This window comes from Castanea sativa, chromosome 9, assembly GCF_040712315.1.
Source record: "Castanea sativa cultivar Marrone di Chiusa Pesio chromosome 9, ASM4071231v1".
Taxonomy (NCBI): domain Eukaryota; kingdom Viridiplantae; phylum Streptophyta; class Magnoliopsida; order Fagales; family Fagaceae; genus Castanea; species Castanea sativa.
Window position 1 is genome coordinate 42,866,180 of NC_134021.1, and position 15,835 is coordinate 42,882,014.

Below are 15,835 nucleotides of genomic sequence, written 5' to 3' on the forward strand. Positions count from 1 at the left end.
TTGAAATGTCTTTATTTAGCATAAGAGCATTCACACTGGCACTGCTATATGCCATATGTTGGCAAATTTTACCATTTTCACACAAAAGCCAAGCTTCATCCAAACTTGTAAAAATCAACTATTATAAAAAAATTTGCAATAGTACTATAGTGCAATTCTAAAGGTAGAATTGCAATGTAGCTCAATTCTATAAAAAAAAAAAAAACTAATATTTTATTCACTTACTTTATCAATTCCTCTCTCTCTCATTAGGTTTTTGGATTTTTGTTTTTACTTGGATTTTGAGATATATTATTTTATTGTGTAGAAATATTATTTTAATGTGTTATATTGTAAAATAATTGTTGGGATGCTGAGGGTATTGTAAAATTGTATGATATAATTGATAAAATAGTTTTTTGAAATAGTAAAATAAGATAAGATAAAATTTTGAGACGTGCATGCACTAACTATCTTTCACAACCCCTCCCCCGCATGTCAAATGTCTCTCTCTTTTATTATTTATTTATTAAATTTCAGGGAGAGCTTGGTTTTATTTTAGCTCATCAACTGATTAGAAGGGCATTGAGTATCCCTGGAGCGACTGTTCAGCATAACTATCTTTCACTACCCCTCCCCCACATGTCAAATCTCCCTCTTATATTTATTTATTTATTAAATTTCAGGGTGAGCTGGTTTTATTTTAGCTCATCAACTGATTAGAAGGGCATTGAGTATTCCAGGGGCCACTGTTCATTGGTATGACAAGCCAGGTATTTGAAATTCTTTTTCCTCTCTCTCTCTCTCTCTCTCTCTCTCACACACACAACTTGACCTTTACCTCATACTTGACATTTTCCCGCATTGCCTTAATGACTTGGCAGAAATGCGAAAGCAGTGAAAGATGGGCCATGTCACAATTGTTGGGCCTTCCATGGGTGATGTGGAAGAACGATTAAAATCAATTCTGAAGGAAGAAGGTTCTGATTGTAAGGCTGCAGGTAACTGCACAAGGGACTTCTCATTTTTATTTACTGAATGCCACGATGCTGGTTAACCAAAAAGCAAGTTTTCTCTAGGAGGCACAAATGTTTTTGGAAGGTGTGGTGAGATGTTTGCATCTATGCTATCAATTAAATCTGACTTTGGTGCATCTTTTTGGAGCATATTTCCTTAAGTCAGTGATTGCCTCAATTGAATTTATTTATTCAATGTTTTACATTTTCTTACATAAAAATATTCCTACATGCTACACCCACATTACGTGGGGTAGTTTCCAGAATAATCAGCACTAATGCTACTTTAAATTTTCAGGCTATGAGCTTTGGGTTATTATATTTTGCATAAAAAAAGTCTTACTATGGCTTAGGATGGAAAAAGTGACAGTGTAGGGAGGGAAATTACCATAAGATTTTATTTTTAAGAGGCATGGATCCTAAACTGTTTGGAGATTACAATTCATCATTTCCATTTAAAAAATAGATTTAATTCTCCTTTTACCAAGATATTGCTTCTGTCGGTCTTCACTCTTCATTTATGATTTTTATTCTCTTGTGGGGTTGGGGGATCACCAATCTTTCATATAGCTATACCCTTATTATGTTGATGGTTGCAAGTGTTTTCCTTTTTTTTGAAGTTTACATGCCTTAAGTTTTGATTTTGAAAGTTTGTTACACTCAAATTGTGTTTATGTTGCTCCCATTCTGAACGCAGTGACACCACGTGTTGGGATCATTATGGGTTCTGATTCAGATCTTCCTGTTATGAAGGATGCTGCAAGGATTTTGAATATGTTTGGTGTGCCTTATGAGGTTGACTTCTAATGAGCTACAGGGTCTATTTTGGAATTCAGGAGTTATTGATCATTTAATTTTATTTTCTTGTATATTCCAGTTCTACCTTAACAAATTATAATCTGGGTTGCACCGACACGCCGTTTTTGGCGACGTGTCGGTGTCCGACACGTGTCGGACACCGGAACCGCCGCGATTCGCCGGACTCCGGTGTCCGAGAAGTGTCCCCTTTTTTTTTTTTTTCGTTTTTCCGACATGGAGCCAACACTGCACCGACGCGGCTCCGACACGGCGCCGACGCGGCTCCGACAGTCCGACACGCCAGCAGTGAAAAAAAAAAAAAAAAAAGAGGAAAATCACAGATTTTTGACATATGGACTTACCCCCACCGTTGATCTCATGATATACCTAAAACAAAATGATGAAACCCAGAACTTCATTCAGTCATTTGCCCCGAAACCCACAAGCTCTCAGCCTCTCACTTCTCAGTTAAGAACCACCGACCCTTTCTCTGATCTCTGCCGCTGACCTGTCTCTCGCCGGAGCTAAATCGGGCCGATCGGCGAGCTCCATACGTCGACGCCATCCCTGTCCGCCTGTCCCTTCCGATCTCTCTCTCTCGGCGTAGACAAGTCAAGTCCGACGCTTCTTTCTTTTTTTTTTTCTTTTTTTTTTTTGTTGTGCTCTTTCAGATATTTAACTTGTTTGGCTGGTTGGGTGAATGAGATGGGTAGTTTATTTAACTTAACTTATCACGTTTTTTTTTTTTTTTTAACCCACTCTCACGGTCACACAGTGACCGTGTGTGACTGTGAGAGTGGGATATTGTGATTATGTTACATTATTTACCATATTGTTACTTGTTAGTTGTTACTGCCATAAGTTTAATTTATTTATTAAAGTTGAATTACTTAAATATTGTAGGTGATTTACTAAAATCAATATTGAAAGTGAAAAATCAACTGAGGCAGTTGCTCCTTTATGGAAATATGTTACTAAGTTAGAAAAAGCTGCTGCTGGTGGTGGGAATGTTACTTTCAAATGTAACTATTGTGAAAAAACTTTTAAGGGGTCTTATTCAAGGGTGAAGGCACATTTGTTAAAATTGTCTAATTGTGGAATACAACCATGTGGAAAGGTTGGAGATGAGTATCTAAATGAAATGCAAAAATTAGAAGATGCGTATGAGGAATCTACGGGAAGATTGAAGAAGCCTAAGCTAGTGTCTTTACCGTCTGATTCTCCTAGTAGTCCTCATTTGGGTCCTACTCTCAGTAGTACAGCTACAAGTCATCCTTTTTTCAGAAAAAAAAGGGGTTGGGAATCCTACTTTGGAGATGTGTTTTAACAATCAATGTCGAGAGCAATTAGATTCTCTTATTGCTAGGACATTTTATTCTGCTGGTTTACCCTTTCACTTTGCTAAGAACCCTTATTGGATTGAGATGATCAAATTTGCATGTAATAATAATTTGGCGGGCTATATTCCTCCGGGTTACAATAAATTGAGAACAACTTTGTTGCATAAAGAGAAGGTACATATTGAGAAGTTGTTGAAGTCAATTAAAGACACTTGGAAAGAAAGGGGTTTAAGCATAGTAAGTGATGGGTGGACAGATCCACAAAAAAGGCCACTTATCAATTTTATGGCTACATCAGAGAAAGGGCCATGGTACCAAAGAGTACAAAGACAAGCACTTCATTTCTGATTTGTTTCTAAAGGTCATTGGTGAGGTTGGGCATACTAATGTTGTTCAAATTATTACTGATAATGCATTTGTTATGAAAGTTACAGGATCTATTGTTGAAGCTGAATATCCTCATATATTTTGGTCACCTTGTGTTGTGCATACCCTCAATTTGGCCTTGAAGAATATATGTGCACCTAAGAATTCTTTGCAGAATGAGGTTGCATATAATGAATGTAACTGGATTGCACAAGTTTCAGATGAGGCAACTTTCATTCGTATTTTTATCACAAATCATTCTATGAGATTAGCAATTTTTAATTCATTTTCCCCTTTGAAGTTACTTGCTGTTGCTGAAACACGATTTGCTTCAATAATCATCATGCTTAAAAGATTGTTTCAAGTAAAGCAGCATCTTCGAAGTATAGTCATTAGTGAGGAATGGATGTCATATAGAGAAGATGATGTAGGAAAAGCTCAAACTGTGAGGGATTATGTTTTGAATGATTTGTGGTGGGACAAGGTTGCATATATTCTGAGATTCACAGGACCTATTTATGAGATGCTTCGAGTGGCTGACACGGATGCACCCATTCTCCATAAGGTGTATGAAATGTGGGATTCCATGATAGAAAATGTGAAGAAAGAAATATACAAGCAAGAAGGCAAGGAAGAATATGAGGAGTCTCCATTCTATGATGTGGTACATGCTATACTTATTGAACGGTAGACTAAAAATTGCACACCACTTCATTGCTTAGCCCATTCCTTGAATCATAAGTAATTTTTCTATCTCTTCAATCTTTTTTTTTTTTTTTTTAATATTCTTTAGGCATTTCTAATTTGCTTTTAACTAGGTATTATACTAATCAATGGATTGAGGAAGGCAGAGGTCGTGTTGCGCCACACAAGGATGCTGAACTTTCTACAGAGAGAAACAAGTGCCTCAAAAGATTCTTTCCTGATATTGATGATAGGAAGAATGTCACTATGGAGTTTGGTTTGTTTTCAGGAATTGGAGCTTATGATGATGATAACATGGATGATAGGTGGGTCTTGGATCCAATACTTTGGTGGTTAAATTATGGGTCCAAGTTGCCAATGCTTCAAACTTTAGCTCTAAAGCTTCTTAGACAGCCTTGCTCATCTTCGTGTGCTGAGAGGAATTGGAGTACATATGGCTTCATCCATTGTATGAGGAGGAATAGAATTACTCCTAAACGTGCTGAAGATTTAGTATTTGTTCATTCTAATCTTCGGCTTCTTTCAAGGAGGAGAGAAGAGTACACTAAAGGAAACTCTAAGAAGTGGGACATTAGTGGAGATACTTGGAATGAGCCATTTGGAGGACCTGGGTTGCTTGAGATTGCTTATCTCACACTAGATGAGCCAGAGATGGAGATAAGTCTTGTTGAGAATGATGACTATATTGATGACGATGATGATGTTGTTGTTCTGTGATCCTTTTATGTTTTTAGTTATCCTTTTATGTTTTTAGTTTGATATTGAACTTCTTGTTCTATGGTAATCTTGACAGTTTAAAGTTTGATTTCCTTTTATGTTTGTAGTTTGATCTTTGATGTTGAATACTTGAATGTAGCCTATTTAAACTTTTGTAGTTTGGTTTGTACTCTAAACACTTTATGTATATTATTGTATTACTTTGGGTATTAATTTGCTTATTTGTAGTTGTTACATAATTTAATTTTTAGACATAAATGTATTTTATGTCTAAAAATATTTTAAAAAATGCCTAAATATAAATTTTAATTAATTATTTAATTGCAGTGTCCATGCCGTGTCGTGTCCTTATTTTTCAAAAATTGCCATATCGGAGTGTCCGTGTCCGTGCATCATAGATTATAATATGCAGGTGAAAATAGTTTCAGCTCACCGGACCCCTGAAATGATGTTTTCTTATGCCTCATCTGCCCTGGAGAGAGGCATTCAGATTATTGTTGCTGGTGCTGGAGGTGCAGCCCACTTACCAGGCAAGTTTATCTGAACTACGCTCCATATATTGTTTCACAGTTGCTTTAAATGTCTCACTGGAATTAATTGAGCTTTGTTGTGAATTGCAGGTATGGTAGCTGCACTCACTCCCTTTCCTGTTATTGGTGTCCCCATGCGTGCTTCTGCATTGGATGGACTTGATTCACTCCTGTCCATTGTGCAGGTATTATTTTCTTACTTCTAAATTATTACATTTATGGGATGGTAAGTGTTGTAAAGATCCAGTATCCTATGAATACAATATTAGTTCTAAAAAAACTAGGGCATTTAAATTGGATGTCTGAAATCCTGGAGTCTTAGGGATGCCCTTTTTCTGGTTTTTTTAGTTGCTTATCCTTGATTAATTAAAGTGTTTGCTTTATTTGATGAGAGAAACTCTATTTTAATTCTTTGGGATGTTTTTTCTGGCACAGAGAATTACTATTATTCTTTTATTGTTATTTACAACTACCACATATATTTCCTTGGCACAAAAATACTACTGAAACTAAAGCAAGTTGATGGAGGCAATATTTTTAAGCCATGTTTATGAGGTGAAGAAAATCTTTTTTTTTTTGAAGTAATTTAATTAATAGGTGTCTGGAGCCAAAAAAAATCATGGGTGCTGAATATCTATGTCACTAAAAAAAAAAAAAAAATCATTGGTACTGAATATCTAATACCTGAATGGCACCTATCAAAAAACAAAAAACATCTGAATGGTGGAAGTATGTAGACGCTTGCTTAATCATGTTGAGATTTGCACAATGAGTTTCATTGCCTTAAAACATTGTCCAATTTTGGAGCCTCTAAAAAGATGGTGCTTCATTCGTTATCTCAAGTTCATATTTGATTTCTACTTGCACTTTTTTTTTTTTGGGTATTTGATCAGTAATTAAGAAACACAGCAAAGGAAACAGTTTCCTTTGTACACGGAGTTTACAAGGAAAATTTGATCACCACAAAGTCCTAATTTTAATTTATTCCTTTGATGATCATGCAGATGCCAAGGGGTGTTCCAGTTGCAACAGTTGCAATAAACAATGCTACCAATGCAGGTTTGCTCGCAGTAAGGATGATGGGGATTCGTGATGCTGACCTATTGGCAAGGTGGATTTTTTCTCTCTTCCCTCTCTGGAAGTAATGCAAAACTTTGTGTTGGGTATGAAACCAAGAAAAAAAAAAACTTTAGTTCACAAGTCTTGCATGAGCTGATTCTGGAATAATATCCTTTGCAGAATGAGCCAGTATCAAGAAGACACAAGAAATGATGTCTTGAGAAAAGCAGAGAAGCTGGAAAAGGATGGTTGGGAGTCCTATTTGAATCCATAAGTACATAACTGCTCTGCTAGCCATATGCATGATTTTTGTGAGTTTGACACACTATGGAAGTTCAAGTTTGGAGAACACATTACTACAACAAAATTTGGAGTTAACTAAAGAATATATCCAAAGCGGATCAATATATGTAGGATGAATGCAAAAATGTGTTAACAGAAAAAAGTTCGAGTGAGGATGGAACTGGCAACTTTGCTTCAGTTTTGAGAGATCAAGGAAAGGAAGTACAGAAAACAGAGGGCGTTTGTGGGACTGGGAAGAAGCCTTGTACCCATTGTAGTTGCTATAAGGGGTCCACTGTAGCAGTTGAGTTGAATGAGTCATAAGAACTTTTTATCCCTTTAGTTGCAGAAGCGTGTTCTTTTAACCTTAATATTTATATGGTAATCAATGATTGATTACAACATTGAGTTCCTGTATGTTTACGATGAACGATTTTTCTAACTGGTCTCAAGCAATTATTCTGCCATTAAAGGTCAGCGAGCTGCTCAATTCAAATCTATGATATCTATTGGTAGGCTTAAGCTTGTCTTTGGATGGTGGCATAGCCACATGTTAATTGGATTAAAATATAGATTTGAATATATCATAGCCTATTCTTGTTATTCTTCTGGATAAAAGCCCGGAGAATCTTAAACTGCAAATTTCTTGGAGAATTACCTCTAATCTTGGAAGTTCATATTGTTTTCTTGTACCCTGCAATGTTATAACTTGTTTAAAGTTAACTTAAGAAATTGATTTTTTTTTTTAAATTTTTTTTTATTTTATAGATATCTTAGAATTTAAATTTATGATGCCCACTCCACTTCTTGATGATTATTTCTATCAGTAAATTAAGATACCAACTAGTTTTTTTTTGTGTACCCACTCAATCATTTGGTCAAGATTGGCTAAAAGCTATTAACCCCCACCAAGGTCACCACATGGATAGGAGTGTCCAAGAGCTGCGAAAGTAGTAAGTTCTTGTCTCTCAAGTTGACAGGAATTTCTTCCAAAAAAAAAAAAAAAGTTGTTTTTTGCTTTTTTTTTTTTGTTGATTTTAATTCTTTTTGCTTATTTTTTTGTTTTTGAACATCAATTTTCTTTTTCTTTTTTGTTGAATGACATTTACTATTTTTGCTACGATTTTTAGTATTTAGAAACTATTAATTGCTAAAGATTCATGCTCGTTATAAGCTAGTTTATTATTTATTTTTCTTACTATTTACGGGTCCTACATACGTCACTTACCTATCTTATTTAAATTAAAGTTATATAAGTTTTTTTTTCCCAAACAGACGCTTAAAAAGTTGTTGAATTTATTTCTTTTACTTTTTTTAACATCATATTTTCCTTCTTGAGTGTTGAATGGCATGTAATATTGTTGCTACAATTTTTAGTTCTAGAACTATTTATTGCCAAAGAAGATTGAATATATGGGAAAAGTTAATGGATGCTCTATAAGAGTATTGTTTTCTGAATTTTTTTTTTTAGAAACATTTTATGAGAAAAAATATATAATAATTAATTTTTTTTACGGATATTATAACTTTCATCCGGTATATATATACATTTGTACTTTGTACCAAGGTGAAGACTTTCTCATCGGATCTTTGGGGACTTGGTCACTTGGACCATATTACCTTTTAGCAAACTCGTTAATTTATGACGTTATTATTCTAGCAAGCTATAGCAAGCTAGTTCGAAAGCATCCTTAAGTCATATATTAATTTAATTGCTATGAGCAACATCAAAAGAAAGTGCTTAAGTATGGAATAGGATACCATTTGATGAAATTTATTAATTTAATTTGTTTGTCATCTACGGTGATGTTGAGGGTTTGTACTCAGTGATAACTAATAACTATATCAAACCATGGGAAAAACAACAATCAAATTGCCTAGAAAATTTTATATAATCAAAATGCAAGAGGTAACACAGTCTTGATGAAGTAGAAGTCTAGAAAGAGGATTTGTGGCAAGAGAGAAAAAATAATTCCCAAAAAGGGGAAGAAAAGATTTTCGTGCCTAAACTTAATTTAGGCAATTTGTCAAATAACTGGTGATTGATTTATGGCTTACGAATAATAATAATAACAACAAATTTATTTATGATTTAAATTTTGCATTCACACAATAGAGTTTGATTTTACAATTTTGAATGATTTTCTTATTTATGACCTTGAAAGAAAAGCAGAATATACAAATTTACAACGCTTTATTTATTTGTTCTTTTGCTAGATAAATAGGGGGATGGGGCTTGTGGGAAAATTTAAGAGAGAATTTTCTTAAACTTGTACAAATTTAACAAGCTTGGTAGATAAGAGGAAATTTATATGCTACCAAGTAAACGTAAGCCTTTCAGAATAATTCATTCGTAATGAAGGGTTGCGCAACATCTTCATTAGAATCATTACTAGTTGGATGGAAGTAGAACATTCAAAAGTCAAAACGTATATGATGGTCATGACTCTAGATATAAGCGTATTAATGGGGTTTTATGGTAGGGAACTCTTTGTCTTCTCAGTCTGTAGTGTCTACTATTATTATGAAGTCCTCACATCATTGTTAAAATGGTCCAAATGACAAATCCCCACCGGTTATAATAGATATGGTTCCTATGTCCCGCCATTGACCAATCGACTTGAGGATCACTGATGTGTAGGCATTCTTCTATATCTAGAAAGATAATCAATAGCGTATCGGTACCAGTCATAATAGCCAATAACTGTACTAATACCCTTCTAAAATGTACTAATACAATACCTGTATACACCAACCTATATCAATTATAACGATGGATTTCAGATCTTTTAGCTAGTACCAGAAAAATCAACACCACCAAAAACTATAACCATTTAAAAGTATTGTGATCTCCAATCATCCTAAGATCCTTAAACTCTTTGCTCTCAGGATTCCAAGAGACAAGTTTTCCTTCACTATATACGAATACAGCATCCCCATTCCTCCTAAAACCTATTGGCCTTGGCATGACCTCTCCGAAATCAACATCAACAGTAAAAAATGGTGTCCATGACTATCTTCTGAAGTCACAAACCTGACCACTCTATAGTCTTTAGTTTTGGGAACAAACCCAAACCCAAGAAACCCAGTGTAGGTGGCACTGGGTGAAGGAAAGTTCACTAACTTTCTAACACAAGGGTTCCACACTGGTAGAGAAGAAGTGTAGATCTTCAGAAAGGCAGAGCAGGCCGTCACAAATACCCACCACACGGAATGGAACGTGGAAAGGGTAATCAAAGCTGAAGTGTTGGGTGAAATGAGGGCCATCTTCATTATGCAATACATTGGATACTTTGTGAATTTGTGGATAGAGGCAGAAGAGAAGGAGGTTTTTGTTGTGGGAGTGGTGGAGATGGGTGGAAATGAAAGTTGGATTTCCAATGCTTTTGAAATTGAGGTGCAGATGATTATGGATTTGAAGGGTAGGAAAACAAAAATATGGGTAAGAATCTCATCAGGTAAAGAACCCCATCGGACTGAGTTGTTGTTGTCTGACATTGCTGCTGAATTCAGATAGAGAGAGAGAGAGGGAGAGAGAGAGAGAGAGATGACAAAGAGGAAAGGAAGGTTGTGGAGTACTGAAATGAGTAGAGTGTGGAGTGGAGGAGAGAATTTGGGTCTGGATGCTGGACTTGATACCGGGTCATAGTGATGTGCATTCAACCTATTGAACAACCCAATTCCAAGTCAATCTTCTTAGTTGGTTTTCTTGGATCGGGTTCTAATTTTTTTTTCTTTGCCCCCTTCAATTTCAGGTAATTTTCAATCCAAACAAGTCAAATATGAATAGTATAAAGAATATATGTATTTAAAATTTATTAATTTAATCATTCTAAATTTTGTTACTTAAATGTATTTTGGGAGTTAGTTTTGATCAAATTGGAATATTATGACTAATTGTATAAATTGTAATATTTGTTGGGTATTGAGTTTAAATAATTTCAAATATGCCCAATTTTGAGACAGTTGGTGACTTAGCAGACAATTATTGGTTAATTGCAAGGTTTGCATATACACCAATTACATATGGACATGGAGGTTGGACCATACGTTGAACTGAATTTTGATTGTACTAGTGACTTTTGATGAAGTTTTAGGACTCGTTTGGTTTGGTCATGACTTAATTTTCATAACTCAATACTTATAACTCAAACCCAAAACCCATAACTCATAACCCAAACCTCACTTTATCTCAAAAACTCCAAAATTCTTATTTGGTCACATAACTCAATCACATAACTCATCTTTTGCCACCATAGCTCATATTTCAAAAACTAAAAATACCAAAATTTTGTTTTCAATTTCCATCATCCATCACTCAAATTTTTGAGTTTTGAGTGATAGAAATATCACCCAAAAATCAAACTAAACAAGATTTTTTCGGTGGGACCCAAGCGTTTTGGAAACTTGGTGATAAAAACTAAGCGATATCACTCAAAATTATGATAATCCAAACAAGCCCTTAATCATCTTAGAGAAATTGGATGAAGAGTGATAGTGGTTGGAAACAGTAAGCTCTCAATTGTTCTCTTGGAAAACTAATTGGGACTTTTTGAATTTAGATCCTCTCGAGTTTTTAAAGCACTATATAATGAGGACTTGATTAAATCCCTACATGATTTTTAAAGTAAATGGTGAAGAGACTGCCACATCATTAATCCGCAAACATAACCCTATATTAGTCTATCAAAACACAAAATAAATAAATAAATAAATAAATAAATACTCTATATCTATCCTAAAAATGCTATTCAACTTCTAGATCATTAACAAATACAACATTGACAAAAGCTTTTGATAGATCTCAACTATCAAAACCTACAGATCCATTAAGTTGGATCACATAATGAAGCAGAAAGTTTTTTCAAGGATGTGGTTGGGTCGAGTTAGTTTTTAGTTATATTTCAATCCAATCCATTGTAAGTCTAAAAACCAACCCAACCTAATCGTTAAGGAATCAATTGGGTTGGAATCATTTTGTTAGACAATATAAAAAATTTTGGCCTACAATAAATGATTAAGGGTCACTATTTAATAAATTATTGCAGTTTAAAAAAATTGTTATAATTGTATCAAAAAAAAAAATTGTTATAATATTCCAAGTTGATCAGACCTAACTCTTAAAATATAAAAACAAATCAAACTAAAAAATTTAAAGTAAGTAACAAACGTAAAATAAATCAAATTAACAAATTTAAAGTAAGCAACAAATCTAAAATGTTTGAAATATCTTTATTCAGCATAAGAGTATTCACACTAGCACTACTATATGCCATATGTTGGCAAATTTTACCATTTACACACAAAAACCAAGCTTCATCTAGACTTGTAAAAATCAACTATTGCAAAATTTTTTGCAATAGTGCTACAATGCAATTTTAAAGGTAGAATTGCACTGTAGCTCAATTCTATAAAAAAAAAAAAAAACTAATATTTTATTTACTTACTTTATCAATTCCTCTTTCCCTCTCTCTCATTGGGTTTTTGGGTTTTGAGATATATTATTTTATTGTGTAGAAATATTATTTTAATGTGTTGTATTGTAAAATAAAAATTGAAATGTTGAGAGTATTGTAAAATTGTATGGTATAATTGATAAAATAATTTTTTAAAATAGTAAAATAAGATGAAATAGAATTTTGAAAGGTGAATGCTCTAACTATCTTTTCACGACCCCCTCCCCCACATTTCAAATCTCTCTTATATTTATTTATTTATTAAATTTCAGGGTGAGCCTGGCTTTATTTTAGCTCATCAACTGATTAGAAGGGCATTGAGTATTCCTGGAGCTACTGTTCATTGGTATGACAAGCCAGGTATTTGAAATTCTTTTTCCTCTCTCTCTCTCTCTCTCTCTCTCTCTCTCTCACACACGCGCGCGCACGCGCGCACACAACTTGACCTTTACCTCATACTTGACATTTTCCCGCATTGCCTTAATGACTTGGCAGAAATGCGAAAGCAGTGAAAGATGGGCCATGTCACAAGTGTTGGGCCTTCCATGGGTGATGTGGAAGAACGATTAAAATCAATTCTGAAGGAAGAAGGTTCTGATTGTAAGGCTGCAGGTAACTGCACTAGGGACTTCTCATTTTTATTTACTGAATGCCACGATGCTGGTTAACCAAAAAGCAAGTTTTCTCTATGAGGCACAAATGTTTTTGGAAGGTGTGGTGAGATGTTTGCATCTATGCTATCAATTAAATTTGACTTCGGTGCATCTTTTTGGAGCATTTTTCCTTAAGTCAGTGATTACCTCAATTGAATTATTTATTCAATGTTTTACATTTTCTTACATAAAAATATTCCTACATGCTACACACACACTGTGTGGGGTAGTTTCCAGAATAATCAGTACTAATGCTACTTTAAATTTTCAGGCTATGAGCTTTGGGTTATTATATTTTGCATAAAAAAAAGTCTTACTTTGACTTAGGATGGAAAAGTGACAGTGTAGGGAGGGAAATTACCATAAGATTTTATTTTTAAGAGGCGTGGATTCTAAACCGTTGGAAGATTACAATTTATCATTTCCATTTAAAAAATTGATTTAATTCTCCTTTTACCAAGATATTGCTTCTGTCACTCTTCACTCTTCATTTATGATTTTTATTCTCTTGTGGGGTTGGGGGATCACCAATCTTTCATATAGCTATACCCTTATTATGTTGATGGTTGCAAGTGTTTTCCTTTTGTTTGAAGTTTACATGCCTTAAGTTTTGATTTTGAAAGTTTGTTACACTCAAATTGTGTTTATGTTGCTCCCATTCTGAATGCAGTAACACCACGTGTTGGGATCATTATGGGTTCTGATTCAGATCTTTCTGTTATGAAGGATGCTGCAAGGATTTTGAATATGTTTGGTGTGCCTTATGAGGTTGACTTCTAATGAACTACAGGGTCTACTTTGGAATTCAGGAGTTATTGATCATTTAATTTTATTTTCTTGTATATTCCAGTTCTACCTTAACAAATTATAATATGCAGGTGAAAATAGTTTCAGCTCACCGGACCCCTGAAATGATGTTTTCTTATGCCTCATCTGCCCTGGAGAGAGGCATTCAGATTATTGTTGCTGGTGCTGGAGGTGCAGCCCACTTACCAGGCAAGTTTATCCGAACTATGCTCCATATACTGTTTCACAGTTGCTTTAAATGTCTCACTGGAATTAATTGAGCTTTGTTGTGACTTGCAGGTATGGTAGCTGCACTCACTCCCTTGCCTGTTATTGGCGTCTCCATGCGTGCTTCTGCATTGGATGGACTTGATTCACTCCTGTCCATTGTGCAGGTATATTATTTTCTTACTTCTAAATTATTATATTTATGGGATGGGTAAGTGTTGTAAAGATCCAGTATCCTATGAATACAATATTAGTTCTAAAAAACTAGGGCATTTAAATTGGATGTCTGAAATCCTGGAGTCTTAGGGATGCCCTTTTTCTGGTTTTTATAGTTGCTTATCCTTGATTAATTAATGTGTTTGCTTTATTTGATGAGAGAAATTCTATTTTAATTCTTTGAGATGTGTTTTCTGGCACAGAGAATTACTATTATTCTTTTATTGTTTTTTACAATTACCACATATATTTCCTTGGCACAAAAATACTACTGAAATTAAGGCAAGTTGATGGAGGCAATATTTTTAAGCCATGTTTATGAGGTGAAGAAATTTTTTTTTGGAAGTAATTTAATTAATAGGTGCCTGGAGCCAAAAAAAAAAAAAAAATCGTGGGTGCTGAATATTTATGTCACTAAAAAAAAAAAAAAAATCATAGGTGCTGAATTTCTATGGAACTAAAAAAAAAATAAAAAAAATAAATCATTGGTGCTGATTATCGAATATCTGAATGGCACCTATCAAAAAACAAAAAACATCTGAATGGTGGAAGTATGTAGACACTTGCTTAATCATGTTGAGATTTGCACAATGAGTTTCATTGCCTTAAAACATTGTCCAATTTTAGAGCCTCAGAAAATATGGTGTTTCATTCGTTATCTCAAGTTCATATTTGATTTCTACTTGCACCTTTCTTTTTTGGTATTTGATCAGTAATTAAGAAGCTTTATTGAAAAAGGAGAAATAAGAAACACAGCAAAGGAAACAGTTTCCTTGGTACACAGGGAGTTTACAAGGAAAATTTGATCACCACAAAGTCCTAATTTTTATTTATTCCTTTGATGATTATGCAGATGCCAAGGGGTGTTCTAGTTGCAACAGTTGCAATAAACAATGCTACCAATGCAAGTTTGCTCGCAGTAAGGATGATGGGGATTCGAGATGCTGACCTATTGGCAAGGTGGGTTTCTTCTCTCTTCCCTCTCTAGAAGTAATGCAAAACTTTGTGTTGGGTATGAAACCAAGAAAAAATTCACGAGTCTTGCATGAGCTAATTCTGGAATAATATCCTTTGCAGAATGAGCCAGTATCAAGAAGACACAAGAAATGATGTCTTGAGAAAAGCAGAGAAGCTGGAAAAGGATGGTTGGGAGTCCTATTTGAATCCATAAGTACATAACTGCTTTGCCAGCCATATGCATGATTTTTGTGAGTTTGACACACTATGGAAGTTCAAGTTTGGAAAACACATTACCACAGCAAAATTTGGAATTAACTAAAGAATATATCCAAAGCGGATCAATATATGTAGGATGAATGCAAAAATGTGTTGACAGAAAAAAGTTCAAGTGAGGATGGAACTGGCAATTTTGCTTCAGTTTTGAGAGATCAAGGAAAGAAAGTACAGAAAACAGGGGGCGTTTGTGGGACTAGGAAGTAGCCTTGTATCCATTGTAGTTGCTATAAGGGGTCCACTGTAGCAGTTGAGTTGAACGAGTCAAAAGAACTTTTTATCCCTTTAGTTGCATAAGGGTGTTCTTTTGACCTTAATATTTAGATGGTAATCAATGATTGATTACAGCATTGAGTTCTTGTACGTTTACGATGAACGATTTTTCTAACTGGTCTCAAGCAATTGTTCTACCATTGAAGGTCAGCGAGCTGCTCAATTCATATCTATGATATCTATTGGTAGGCTTAAGCT

General features: G+C 34.5%; 2 protein-coding genes across 2 annotated transcripts; both read left to right on the forward strand.

The window, feature by feature from the left end:
• The first annotated feature begins 675 nt into the window (after positions 1-675).
• LOC142611227 (uncharacterized) lies at positions 676-7,105 on the forward strand. The gene is made up of 7 exons (XM_075783278.1): positions 676-752; positions 864-980; positions 1,693-1,790; positions 5,334-5,451; positions 5,542-5,636; positions 6,456-6,562; positions 6,691-7,105. Exons 2-7 carry the CDS (start codon positions 884-886, stop codon positions 6,782-6,784), a joined length of 609 nt encoding a protein of 202 aa, XP_075639393.1. The 5' UTR covers positions 676-752; positions 864-883; the 3' UTR covers positions 6,785-7,105.
• A 5,403-nt stretch (positions 7,106-12,508) lies between these two features.
• On the forward strand, positions 12,509-15,835 carry LOC142611153 (phosphoribosylaminoimidazole carboxylase, chloroplastic-like). Its single transcript, XM_075783203.1, has 7 exons — positions 12,509-12,608; positions 12,744-12,860; positions 13,572-13,669; positions 13,780-13,897; positions 13,988-14,082; positions 14,985-15,091; positions 15,209-15,835. Exons 2-7 carry the CDS (start codon positions 12,764-12,766, stop codon positions 15,300-15,302), a joined length of 609 nt encoding a protein of 202 aa, XP_075639318.1. The 5' UTR covers positions 12,509-12,608; positions 12,744-12,763; the 3' UTR covers positions 15,303-15,835.